This window comes from Prionailurus viverrinus, chromosome D3 (genome assembly GCF_022837055.1).
Source record: "Prionailurus viverrinus isolate Anna chromosome D3, UM_Priviv_1.0, whole genome shotgun sequence".
NCBI classification, from domain to species: Eukaryota; Metazoa; Chordata; class Mammalia; order Carnivora; family Felidae; genus Prionailurus; species Prionailurus viverrinus.
The window spans coordinates 77,095,762-77,109,545 of record NC_062572.1 but is presented as its reverse complement, the minus strand read 5'-3'; the positions used below and the strand labels follow the sequence as shown (position 1 = coordinate 77,109,545).

Genomic DNA, 13,784 nt, shown 5'->3' with positions numbered 1-13,784 from the left:
TAGTGTTTCTGTTTTATCCTTTACCAAGCAACGGAGTGACAATGACAGGGACCCTACACGTTCCTCCTCCACTCCCTCACAGGCGTGGGTCCTCTGCTTCCACTGGGCCCGTGGATGTCCCCTCAGAGTCTGGTACCCTGCCCAGGTCACAGCACATCTTCCCATCAGCTGTGACTCTCCCTGTATAGTGGTTATATAAGCCTTACTGTTCTGCAAAATCAGAACCCTACCCTTAGAGTCTAGTGAACTTTCTAGTTATCCTCTCTACATGTTTTATGTCATATCTCTGTGTCTTCACTCATGCTAGGGAAACCGTCCCCCTCTCTGTGTTACCTGATGTGGAGAGCTAATTCAAGAAATGCGTTACTGCATATTCCCAGTTCAAAACTCCTAGTCCTTGGATTCATTCCTAAGAAGACATCATTTCTGAACATGACAACTATACTTGTGTATTCTGTTTCAACTGTTGACTCACTGATTTCAAATACTACAACACTGACACCATGAAAGAGTTATGAGAATCCCCGAAGTGTCATTGTCACTGGATATAACTGGTCACTGGCTAAAGCAGTGAAGACTGAGTTTAGAGATTTAGCTTCGTTTTCATGTTCTGAGTGATTAGAAGAAAGGGTAACCTTTACTTTCATACAGAGCTGGGAGGTAACCGTTATTCAATCATACAACACTAATGATCATTTGGGGTATCAAGAAGCTAAGTAGAAAAAACATCATGGGGGCACCAAAATGTCTAAATGTACTAAATATACTGCTTGGTATTCTGTCTCTCTCTCTGCCCCTCCCCCGCTTGCTCGCTATATCTTTCTCAATATAAATAAAAATTAAAAAAAAAAAAGTGTTCAACATTCCAGTCGTCTCCCCTAAATTTGTCTGACCCTGAAACTCCCACCCCCCCCCCCAACATCTGTTACCATTTCTTAGAACTACGGTTTCATGAAAAGCAACCAGGGAAGCTTTTGGAGAATAAATTAAATGCTGATTAAATTTAAGAGGCAGTTTAAAATTTTAGCTATAGCCTTATGAATTTCTTCATAATACAGCTGAAATTCCTAATACAGTTGAATATAATTCCTAATATGGTGGAATAGATCAGCACTGATAAATGCTACAATGAAACATAAGAAATTATGACTTGGAACTATTTATCAATGAGCACTATAAATTTACCATAATCACCGGGGAGCTTAGCCTTGGTTTTGCCATTTGCTAATAGTATGATCTCTGGGATAAAGAGATTTAAAGTCTCAGAGTTTTGATTCACCTCTATCTAGAGCAGGGCCAGGTGTGCCCTGTCTAACCAACTGGCACATTTTGAGAATCCAGTGATCAAGATGAAAAACGAAATCATGAACGATTCTTCATCAGCAATAAAGTGTTATAAAAGTATACAAGGAGTTATAAAAGTATAAAAAATAATATATTATCTCATCAGTCTCACTTTTATAGAGCCACACTCAATGCTGTTGTGGTTTTCTTCTTCTCTTAAACTCTGGCTGGAATGTTGTCTTATAATTGCCAAATATCTGGTTTCACTTGGGAAATTAATTTTTGGTTAGTTATTAATCAAAATAATGTATCATCCAGAGTTTCTCAGACAACACATGGCAAAAATAGGAGAATCAGAAAACTCTGTTTGAAAGAAGAGATTTACCGCCAAAGAGCTGGTGAGCAGGACCACCTTTCTCTGGGCTCTGTTAGGAACCCATCTGTGGCCGCCCTTCGTCGCCAGTGAATAAAGACAGTAGGGCTCTATATTCTCTGAGTCCTTCATTAAACTATTGATCCCTTTGGCATTATCCATAATGTTCCAGCAGCTCAGCATGTCAACTGGTGAAGCGCTAGTCTCCCACTCCTTTCAATAACTTCCACACTTTATGGAGAGGAAGTCGCAATGATTTATTTACCTGACATTTTCCAGTCCGGATGTCGTACAGGGCCACTGAACCGTGGCGAGCTCCAACGGCTATTCTGTGATTCCGCTCATAATAGCTGACCATGTAGAACCTGGATTGAACATTTTAACAACAACACAAACAAAAACAAACAAACAAAAAAAACAGGTGAGATAACCTGGAGGTGGAAGTGGGCTCTGACATATATTTTTAAATCAACAGATAATTAATACACTGAGATTTTTTCAAAACTGTTGCACTTTAGTGGCTCTTAAAATCAACTGAAAGAAAAATGATGTGGAATACCACTTAGTCCCGTTAATAATTACTGGCAGGAAAAGACAACTTCATCATTACAAACACCCTTGAATTTTCAAACGATAAACAGGGTCAAATACAAACGAGATTTAATATGGAAATTCAGTTCTGCTGGAGTAACTATTATGCAAATACTTCTATTCGAACAGAAACAGAAAAGATGAAAAGGCGTACATATTCAATCTGATTATGTTCTCACATTTTATTAGAGTATTAAGCAGTGAAATATTCTTTCTAGCAGAACAATCATAAAAAGCTACATAAATGTTATGCTTGACTTGGTATCAATAATTTAGAATGAAATTAGGAAGTCAGCCACAAGAAAAAGTTATCTGGCAAGTTCCATAGATCTTCCACATTTGCCAGTTTATCTAAATGAGAGCTATGAGTACAGTAGTGTAAGTAAGCATATTTGGTACTTATTTGGCATTACATGAAAAGAAAGCTTAGGGAGGATGATTGGAAGCTTATAAGAGGCTGATTTACTTTTATTTCTTTTTTGCTAAATTAATTTTCTCAACTGAATTAGGTATCTGAACTCCGGATCTATGCTTTGCCATAATGATTTCATGACCATATGGCTGGAGCCTGGGAAGATACGAATAAAAACTATTACAAGTATAAATAAGGTATGATTTTATATCCCCAAAGAGTTTTCAATATACTCAGTATGAGTTGCCCAGATGAACAAGTGGCTTACCCTAAATATTTATGATATTACACAATTCTACCACACAACTGTTGCCTTTTTTCTCTTTGATGTCATACTATCAAGCTAACTTTTCCATTATTATCTTTTTAAAGATGGGACGGGGAGGTAAAACATGACAGCAAGGAAATTACTGCTCTAACGCTTTCTTGAAACTGAGTAAAATACTACCTGGCCATGCGACTACATTTCTGAGAGGCTGAGAGAGAGAAAGAGGTTTGAATGTGAGGATTTTGAAACCAGAGATATTCTGATAAAGCTGTTTGGGCATTCATTATGACATCCATCCACATTTCATAAATCTAGGAAACAAGATATTAAGTTTTAAAACTTTTTGTTTGGTACTTATTAGCAAGTAGTGGATTCAATAATACTTTCGTCCTATCCCTAAGCCTTACCCAGTGACACGACTTCTTTCCTTTCAGTGGAAAATTAATGTTTTATCTTTTTAGTCACACGAAGGACACTATATTGGGATGTCCTGCTGGTTTTGCTGGGCTCAGGTATGGGATGTCCTCCCTGTATACTGGCTTCAGAGAAGAAAGGGTACTGAAGGCTTCTGACACACATGAAGCTTCCCCACTATTAACTGATTAGTAAAAGGTTAGTTTCTCAAAGTTTTTCCTATCTAAAGCATCATGTCACTCTACTTTATCAGAGAAGGTAGGAATCAGCATTCAAAATCCAATTTCTTAGAACTGAAAATAAAAATCTGAAGAGTTTAAAGACACTACTTTATTATTCAATAATTACAGTGGTTTAAGTACCGGGCATCACCATGTGTCTACACCTACATCTACACACTTAAGCACACACAATCTATTCCTTATTAGAGTAACATGGAACATAATATCTAACAAACGGCTTAAATATTCTGTGCCGGCTAATAGCCATAGGAAAATAAAATTTCCAGAAGTATTTTCAAAATCTATGATTAAACTTTGCACAGATGTAGTGGTAATATTGCCTAAATCTTTCTGCAGAACAGGACTATAATTATCTCTCAAAATTCTCCTCCTCAAAACAAACCTGTGGTAAAATACATTCGTGTGGACAAAATTTACTTAAACTAGAATCTTTAAAGTTTTTGTTACATTGGTCATCTTCTGTGCTCTGGATATCAACTTCATGTTTCTGTACCATCTATAAATACCACAATTTATGGAAGAAAAAAAAGGCCAAAATCTATTCCTGGTATGAAAGCTTTAGTTTGCCTGGAAAGGGCTATATGTTACAGGTCTGCATTTTCATTCTCTGCAATTTACTGCTAGAGTAATACTTCTAAATGATATAACAGTTCTAGACAGTGAAGGTCTAATGACACGTTTTTATCTCTGGATTTCTTGCTAAACTTTATACAGCGTCTCTTTTAAAAGAAGAAATACATGCAGTCACTTCATAAGTGTCTACTCTAGGGACTGGCTGCTGCAGTAGGCCTATCTCTGCCGAGGGTTTCCAGAATCCACCAGACCCCTAGACTACTACTCTCCTGGAACCAGTTTTCTATTGAGGGCCTGTCAAGATCAAGGATAGTGAGATAGGCCTTATTTACCGCTACCCACAAAGGTATCAGTGGATTGAAGAGGAGGATCCGCTACAGTTTTTAAAATTATCCCAGCCTTGACCTGATCCTACGTGACAGTCTTAAATTCCTCCAAAATTTGGAAGGGGGGTGTTCTTAGAATAAGGACTCGTGTGTGTGGAGTCTTGTGAAATGGGATCTCAGTCTCCAGTTCCCTGCACTGATACCATGTCACTTGGGCAGCTTTCTTGGGTCACAACCTGGCGAGAGTCCCTTCATTATATTCAAATTAAAACAATGATCTCTGTTGCTTGGCCCATCACAAAGAAACTCGGCTAAGTTAGAGAATCCATTACCACCCAGGCATGCGAAAAAAGAATAAACTGGAATTCGGTAATGTTACAAAATGTATTTCTTGCTGGGGTTGGGCTGGTTACCATCCCAGAAGTTTAGTTCCTGATACCCACACTTTCATCAGCGCCCACATGCGGCCGGGGACATCCTCTTCAACCATAAATCAAGTCACATGTCTTATGTTCACAACCATCCCTCAAGACTCTACACGATGTGGTCCCACCTCTCAGACGTCATCTGCTCTCCCCTTGCTCACTCTGCTCTACCTATACTGATCTCCTTGTACTTTCTCGAATATGCCAAGAGTGTTTCCACTTTGGAGCTTGAACACTTGCTGCTCCCTCTGCTTGAAAATCTCATCTGCCTGATGTCTCCATGGCTCAGATCATACAGTCACTTTGTTTATGTCTCTGTTCCAAGATGATCTTGACAAAGGAGAGCTTCATGCAGCATCTTGTCTAAGACAGCAGCCTTTCCTCCATTACTGTGTAGTCCAACATCCTATTTTTTCTTTATCTTTTGTTGAATGTATGAATACATAAATGTGGTCCAAACAAACAGTAAAAAGTCATGCAGTAAGAAGTTCAAACACTATGCCTATCCTTTGGGGACTAGTGTATAAACTGTGCAAAACATACTGGTTTTTGAGACCAGTATTTTATAGGGTCTAAAATAATGAGATAAAGAACAAAGGAAATAAAAACTGTCCAAAAAAGTTAGGCAGAAGTCAAGAAACAGAACAGAGAACGGTCTAAAAATCTATTTTTAATTGAGACAAACAACTGTAGATTTACATGGAATTATCTGAAAAGGCCCCCGTAACCTGGATATATCAGCGTAAGACCAACAGCTGCATAGTGGAAACTATTTAATTCTACCTTAGGGAACTAGAAAAGACTACCTAGGCTGAAACTCAAGAAGGCAAATATAGTCTAAGTAACGATGTATACACGAAAGTATGTATTTTTGGTATAAATGTTGTTATGGAAATAAAGATTATGCTAAGAATCTGCCACACAAAAATGTCAATGAACATGGTACTGTGACACACACAAAACAGAATTAACAGAAATAACTTATCAGTCATTAGTAAACACTGCAATAGGTTATCTTATTTCTCCAAAGCCCTATCTATGCTTTCGACTCTTCAGGACTAAGTCACAATGGGGTGACATCCACTCCACAATGGAGTGGTTTATAGTGTGAAACACACATGTGAATTGAGTGCAGGATCCTGGAGCAAATCACTTTGCTTGTGAGCGTGCCAAGCACCCAGTGCCTGAGTCTTGAAAGAGCTTCGGTACTCTCTATTTATAGTCTCCTTTGAATTGGTGATCTTTTTGTCTTTATTAAAAGTGGCCTTCAAATAAGAGAAAACTGATGTGAAATTTAAAAGTCAATTTGGAAACACACAGGAAAAGGAAACATCAACTCTTAGCAAAAATATGATTTGGGAGGAAAACAGAAACCAGTAGAGTCTCTTTCTTCACTATGACTCTGGTAACCTGCAATAGTCTCAGGTTGTTACTACTTTCGTATCCTTGAGCGTTAAAAAATAAGAAACACTCTTCAAAAATCCAAGATTAATCCCCAACTTAACGTGAAACCATCTAAATGCTAAGGGTGTGCAGAACAGAATGTATGGAATGAATACGATTATTTACAATTTATAACTATTTACAATTATATCTGGCACTGCCCCAAATACTTGACACACGTATTTTTATAAGTAAATGAGGAATTAGGACTGTTGAGTGGCTTTTAGAAATTCTTGATGTTGATTTAAAACTGTTCACAAACTTTTGACTCTTTTTGTTAAAAAGGTATTAAGGTAATAGGTACTTGTAAAAAAAACTCAGGGGTGCCTGGGTGGCTCAGTCAGTTAAACGTCCAATTTTGGCTCAGGTCATGATCTCACGACTTGTGAGTTCGAGCCCTGCGTCGGGCTCTGTGCTGAGAGCTCGGAGCCTGGAGCCTGCTTCAGATTCTGTGTTTCCCTCTCTCTCTGCCCCTCCCCCACTTGCACACTGTCTCTCTCTTAAAAGTAAATAGACATTTAAAAAATAATAAAAAAATAAATAAAATAAAAACTCAAACACCGCCATTATGTATATAATAAAAAGTCAGTCCTCACTCTCATGGTAACCCCTTTCCTCGCCAACAGTTGACTACTATTAATGATTTGGTGGATCTTCTGAGAGTTTTTTCTAGTTTTGGTTACAGAAATGATATCGTATTACCCATCCTATTCTGCAACTTTCTTTTCTTCTCTCAACACTTCATGGAACCACCCCCCTCCTATGTCAGTATACGGGCTCCCACATCATTCTTTCTCATTCCTGCATTGTACTCCTCTATACATATATTCCATTGTTTAACTATTCCCTTTCTGACAGTTAAGTTGTACTATATGTGGATCCTTGTATATACAAGTGAATGTTTTTGTAGGACAGAATCCTCAAAGCAAGACTCTGGATTAAAGCATACACACATTTTACATTTGATAGGCAATGACAATTTACCTTCAATTCCCTCTAAAAGTAAGAGAGTACCCCCACTTGGTATTACCAAATTTTCTTTTTTACCAACACAAGGAAAAAAATGGTATCACATTTTTGTTTTAATTTGCATGAAATAACTTTTAGAGATTCATTCAGTTACACTCTGCTGGATTTGCATGCAGGTTTCTTTATTAATGTAAACAAAAATTATTTAAAAGCTAATCAACAACGTGTATCCCTATACATAGTAGATGAGGAGTGAATTCGTCAATATCCATGAAGTGTTCCCGATAACCCATGAAGAAGATTGGAGCCCTAAGGGTGTCTGGGTGGCCCAGTCGGTTAAGGGTCCGATTCTTGATTTAGGCTCAGGTCACGATCTGACAGCCTGTGGGATCCAGCCTCGCATTGGGCTCTGCACTGACAGCACAGAGCCTGCTTGGGACTCTCTCTCTCTCTCTTTCTTTCTCTGCCCCTCCCACACTCGTGTGCTCTCTTTCTCTCTCTCTCAAAATAAATATGTAAACTTAAAAAATAAAATTGAAAAAGAAGAAGAAGATTGGAGCCCTAAACACAGGCAAAGCTCTTCTGCGGGAAAGAACAGGTAAGGTAAGCCTTCTTGGTGAAGCAATCAATGCACAGGTCACACTACCCACAGACATCTGCCCCAGTCCCCTTGCTGGCCAGTATGAGATGCCAAAGAGCTCTTCTGAGGACCACCATGTGAGGGCTGGGAAGAGGAAGAGCAGGTTTTCAGAGCACTGTCTGACAGTCTTCACAGATACATCGCTGTAATCGGGGGTGGGGTGGGGACGCTCTGTAAATCAGAAGGTACTTTATAGAACGTGTTCCCAAACTGACCCCAGAACTCCAGGTCTCCATGCTGCTCATGTTTTTGAAAGATTTACAGATGTGAAAAGTGGTTTGGCAAAAGCACCAGTTCAAGGGGAGCTGTGTTAGTTTTGGGGGATGTGAGCGGTGGAGGGTAAGGAGATGTTTTCTAGAAGTGCGTCATTCTGGTGGAGGGCACCAGTTCAAAAAGCAAAATGGAAAAATTCCTCATTCTGAGATGGTGACGGATACTGGTGAATTCTATTTGAGAGTCACGATCTCCCATTCAGCCTCTTGTAAACTGTAAGTGGTCTATAGATATTTCCTGAATAACACTGTTAAATATTTAACAGGTGAATTACTTTCCTTCTGGAAGAACTTGCTATGGACACACTGTAGCCAGAATGCTAAGAGGAGAACTGGAAATACTTCCTAGGTTGTATAGGGAGAATTTCTGCAAGGAAAATGCCATGTATGTTAAGAGTGCATCGTATGATGGCTGGGAAAGAGTTCTTCTCACCTGGCTCTGCAACTTAATAACTGGTGTGAACCTTGGGCAAGTTACTTAATTTGCCTATGCTGTGGTTTCCTTATGTGACAGTGGGAACACCACTAGTACCTAGTACCTCAACACTAGTACCTCATGGTTGTTGTGAGGGTTCAATGAGCTAATACATGCCAAGTACTGAGAACAGTACCTGGCACACAATAAACCCTACTATGGTAAGTACCTGCACACTTTAGTAGCTTTCATCATCATCACCATCACCAGCATCACCAGCATCATCATCACCGCCATCTTCTGTACCTCTGAATATATACCACAGGAAGAATAAATCAGATGTAGCTAATGTGCTATTTTGCTTAGGGCAAATCAGTTCTGACTGGTAAGATGCTAATAAATGAGGGAAATGAGTCCCCCCCCGAATTTTATATTTATTTCTTAAATATTTGTGATTGGCAAATATAACCTGATAACAACTGCAAATTATTTGAGCTTCAGCTCCAAGTTGCTAATACAAACAACAGGGGTTTTGGTTCGAAACTCTTTATATCATTTCAAACAGTCTGAAAATTAAATATTCTTCCTGTGATACAGTGGAATGGAATACTCCCTAGAAGTGGCAGAGGTTTGTTCTATGAAGAATCTTAATACTGAAAGACAGCCATCTGTCGGGGAGTTTTTCTTAGGAGCAGGGAAGTGGACTAAAGTGGTTTTAGAGGGACTTCTACTCACCCGAGCATACGAGTAACATCTATAATTATTTATTGTAAAAAGAGGACTACAAAATGGTAACCAATTTAAGAATTTTCCTGGAAGCTAGGACAGAAGCTGCTTTACATTCCATTATTGTTATCACCGTATGGGATAAGAACAAACCACAGGTTTAGAGGAGTTTTTTTAAAAAAATGAGCTCATGCACTGTTCTAAAGCAGACAGTGTTCATCTCCTTACTGGATTCTAAGTGCCCATTTAGGGTGAATAGAGCTGATTCAGCTTTTCACTTGAAAAGAGGATCAATCAGTCTGTCTACATAATAACAAAGTTTAAGAAAACGTAAACTGGCTCTGAAAATATAGACTTTTCATTCTTCTGTCTAGATTTTTTTTCCCCATTCAGTTCAAAACTACTTATTTTACCTTGTTTTTTTGTGTATCTGTTATAGCTTTAATGTTTTCCCAATGGTTACTTTATCATTATTTTTACTTGAATTTTCTAATATACAACAAATTTAAAGAAATACACACTCATTGTAAAAAAGAAACCCAGAGAATATAGACAAATAAACAGTTAAGAAAGGAAAGTTACCCTTGACCACCAATCTCCTCCAGCACCCCAGGCACTCAAGGGAAATGCTTTTCCCAGGATTTTTTTCCCTTTTCATATGTATTGTACGTGTACATGCGTGAATATTGATCCTTCCATATAGTTTTCTTCTTCAAAAAATGATTTTATTTTACCTACTCTTCTGAAACTTTGCTAGTTTGTCTTCTACTGATACCTTTCTATATCAGTAGAAACGGATTGGCCTCAATCTTTTTAATGGCAGTATGATGTGCCACAGTTCTGGTATCTTTTAATGGAAACAACTGTTGGTAAACAATAATTACATTCAGAGGACATGAACAACTAAAAGTGTTTTATCATAAAGTACATTTTCTATATAAGATCATACTTTTCCCAACAAAAGTCAGCTGAGAGATAATCAGTTAAATCCAGCAAAACCACAAAAACATTTTACTTTTTAATGTTTATTTATTTATTTTGAGAGAGTGTGTGTGAGCAGGGGAGGAGCAGAGAGAGGAAGAATCTCAAGCATGCTTTGTGCTGTCAGTACAGAGCTCAACATGGTGCTCGATCCCATGAACTGTGAGATCATGACCTGAGGTGAAATCAAGAGTCAGACACTTAACTGCCTGAGACACCCAGGCACCCCAAAACCATTTTAAATTTCAAGGGGCTCCTGGGTGGCTCAGTCGGTTAAGTATCCAAATTCAACTCAGGTCATGATCTCACGGTCCACGAGTTTGAGCCCTGCGTCAGGCTCTTTGCTGACAGCTCAGAGCCTGGAGCCTGCTTGGGATTCTGTGTCTTCCTCTCTCTCTGCCCCTCCCCTGCTCATACTCTGTCTCTCTCTCTCTCTTTCTGTCTCTCTCTCTCTCTCTCTCTCAAAAATAAGTAAAACATTAAAAAAAATTTTAAATAAAAAGAATTCAATGTCAATACTCCTAAAATGCAGATGATTTTTCCATTTACAGTAAATTAGAGTAATTTATATCCTGAGCCCTTTAAAGTTTCCTCCTTACTACTACAAGTCTCTAACATGTACTAAGAAATCCAAGTATTCACGCCGTTAAATATTTGCTCTGGTCTATGCACAGATTGTTTGAAAACTTCTTCATTCTTGGCAATGAAACATGTAACGCAGAAGAATGCACACCGTAATTTCTGCAAAGTGAGCCCTGACTCATCAGTCAGAGATTCACCATCACATTTAACGTAAGATTTCATTCAATGACCACCAATTCTGCATATGGAAGTAGCTCAGATTTTGGAGTCAGAAGGATTGGTCTCCCTGATAAACATCTACTCATCTTTGTAAACTCGGCTAAGACACCACCAACTCTCCTTTTTCCAACTACACTACTACCTGGTCCCTCCTCTGTGTCATACCACCTGGAACTCTTCTATGTGTCCCAGACGCCCTCTTACCGTAGCACCGTGACCTTTCTCTGCTTCACCATCCTGCCTCTGCCAAGCCAACTTCAGGGCTTTTGAAGCAGCGACAGTGCAGTGCCTGACTGACCAGATGTAGCCGGGCAGCCCGCACTGACTCGGCACAGCCCCGTGTACAGAGCAGGCACACATTAAATGCTGAATAAGTGAACAAATTCTAAAATACTTTCAGAAAATTTTAATCGTGAAAAGCCACACAATTGCTTAAAAAAATATTTTACTTTGTTAAATCAACTGAACTCCATTTAGTGACCCCTATTTTTTTTTAAGTTTATTTTTATTTAAGAGAGAGAGAGAGAGAGAGAGAGAGAGAGAGAGCAAGCGGGGAAGGGCAGAGGAGAAGAAGACAGAATCCCAAGCAGGCTCTGTGCTATCGGCGGATAGCACTGACAGCACAGAGCCCAATGCAGGGCTCGAACCCACAAACCAGGAGATCGTGACATTAGCCGAGCCGAAATCAAGAGGCAGATGAACCGACCGAGCCACCCAGGTACCCCTACTAAGTCCTAGTTCTTCAGTGATCCCTTTTTTCTAATTTTGGAATTGGGTACTGAGATTTATCATTTACATGGCAAAACCCAGTCAATTAAAATATTTTCTTTTCATATTAATTTTCAATCCTAAAAATAAACACCATCTAGTGTTATTTAAAATAATTAGACGGTATAAGCCATATCAGAGTGACTAATTAAAATTTCTCATCACTGAATGATTGAGAATGATATGCTGTCATCAAAAATAAATACTGAAGGCTCAACATTACACATCACTTAAGTTCATATTGATTTCTTGATTTTTTATAATGAATAATGATATGCTTTTAAAAGAAGTGGACTTTACTTTTCAGAGCAGTTTTAGTTTCACAGTAAAACTGAGCAGAAAATACACAGTTTTCCCATATACTCCTGGCCCCCCACAGACTCCCTCATCATCAACATCTACCTTCCGAGAGTGGTCCTTTTTTTTTTTTTTTTTTTTTTTTTTTACAACTAATGAACTTCCATTGACACATTATCATCAGCCAGAGTCTAGAGTTTACATTAGGATTCACTCTTGGTATCGTACATTCTAGGGGTTTAGACAAATGTAGAATGATGCAGCCACCATTACAGTACCACACAGAGTAGGTTCTCTGCCCTAGAAATCCTCTGTGCTCTGCCCATTCATCCGCTCTTTCCCACTAACCCTTGGTAACCACTGATCTTTTCATTGACTCCACAGCTTCGCCTTTTTCAGAATGTCAAATAGATGGAATCACCCAGTATGTAGCCTTTTCAGATTGGCTCCTTTCACTTAGTAATTAGCATTTAAAGTTCCTTCATATCTTTAATGGCTTGACAGTTCATTTCTTTTTAGTGCTGAATATTTCATTGTCTACAAGTACCATAAATAATATGGTGTTAAAAGCACAATGGTGATACTATGTGAAACCTGTGCTCTGACTTCTACCTAAGTGGCTTTTTCCACAAAACTTTATCAGGCTAAAACAAATAGCATATTAAAACAGGAATTCCTTGTTTCTTCTTTTTAAAATATTTAACTTACTTTTCATATTAGTTGAGTCTTTTGTTCATTAAATAATCTAGTGTAGGTTCAGGTTTGATATTTAATTACTTCAAAGAATTTTAGGGAAGGCATTAAAGCAGCTGTAGCATTCCTATATTAGGGGCATATGACATAACATGTTTCAGAACTTTATTATGAGATAGAATGACTGGTAATCATACATTAATAAGTCAGTAATGAGGAAAAATTTTTCACATTTTTGAGTTGTATCTTGCCTCAGGTTATTAGGAAGCCTCTCATTTTATAGAGGAGGAAACTGAAGCCCACAGACATGCCCAAGGCTGTCCAGTTGGGTGTGGCAGAGGCAGGGGCCCCCACAATCTAGAACCCATCTGCCACTGAAGGCAGCCCACAGCCACTCTTAGAGTGGCCGTTCTTAAAGCACGCTCTGCTTTGGACCCGCTTTCACAGGAACACTAAGATGCTATTTTCCCTTTTCACTCTCATTTTCTCACGAGTGTATAGTTGGCTTTTCCAAATGCTACAGGATGTGAGCTATCACAGGCAGAAGCAGATAGGAGAATCTGGCAGGCTTCTATTAATGGTAGATTGGAAAAAACAAAACAATGCCATTCTTCTAATTTGCTTTGTCTTGGAAAATATCATTTTTCATTACAATGTTATTTGCATAAAGATTTAATGGGTTACTTTTAAATTTCTTAATTTTAATTTCTAACATGCCAAATATTGACAGGTATAATCCACATAAACAAAAATTTTGGGGGGTTCTCCACAATTTGTAAGTATAAAGGGGTCCTGAGACTTTAAAAAGGGTTGAGAATTGTTGACATAGTGTCTATCTTTGAAAAAGTAGGCTTGCTCTCATTCTGTCTCT

General features: G+C 38.5%; 1 protein-coding gene across 4 annotated transcripts in view; it reads right to left on the bottom strand.

The window, feature by feature from the left end:
* Nucleotides 1–13,784, bottom strand: part of WDR7 (WD repeat domain 7) — a 363,164-nt gene that overhangs the window by 70,673 nt on the left and 278,707 nt on the right. For all 4 annotated transcript variants that reach the window (XM_047827887.1, XM_047827884.1, XM_047827883.1 and 1 more), the window contains one exon: nucleotides 1,923–2,022. In XM_047827887.1, the coding sequence (XP_047683843.1) occupies nucleotides 1,923–2,022 (100 nt within the window). The remainder of the gene's footprint in view (nucleotides 1–1,922; nucleotides 2,023–13,784) is intronic.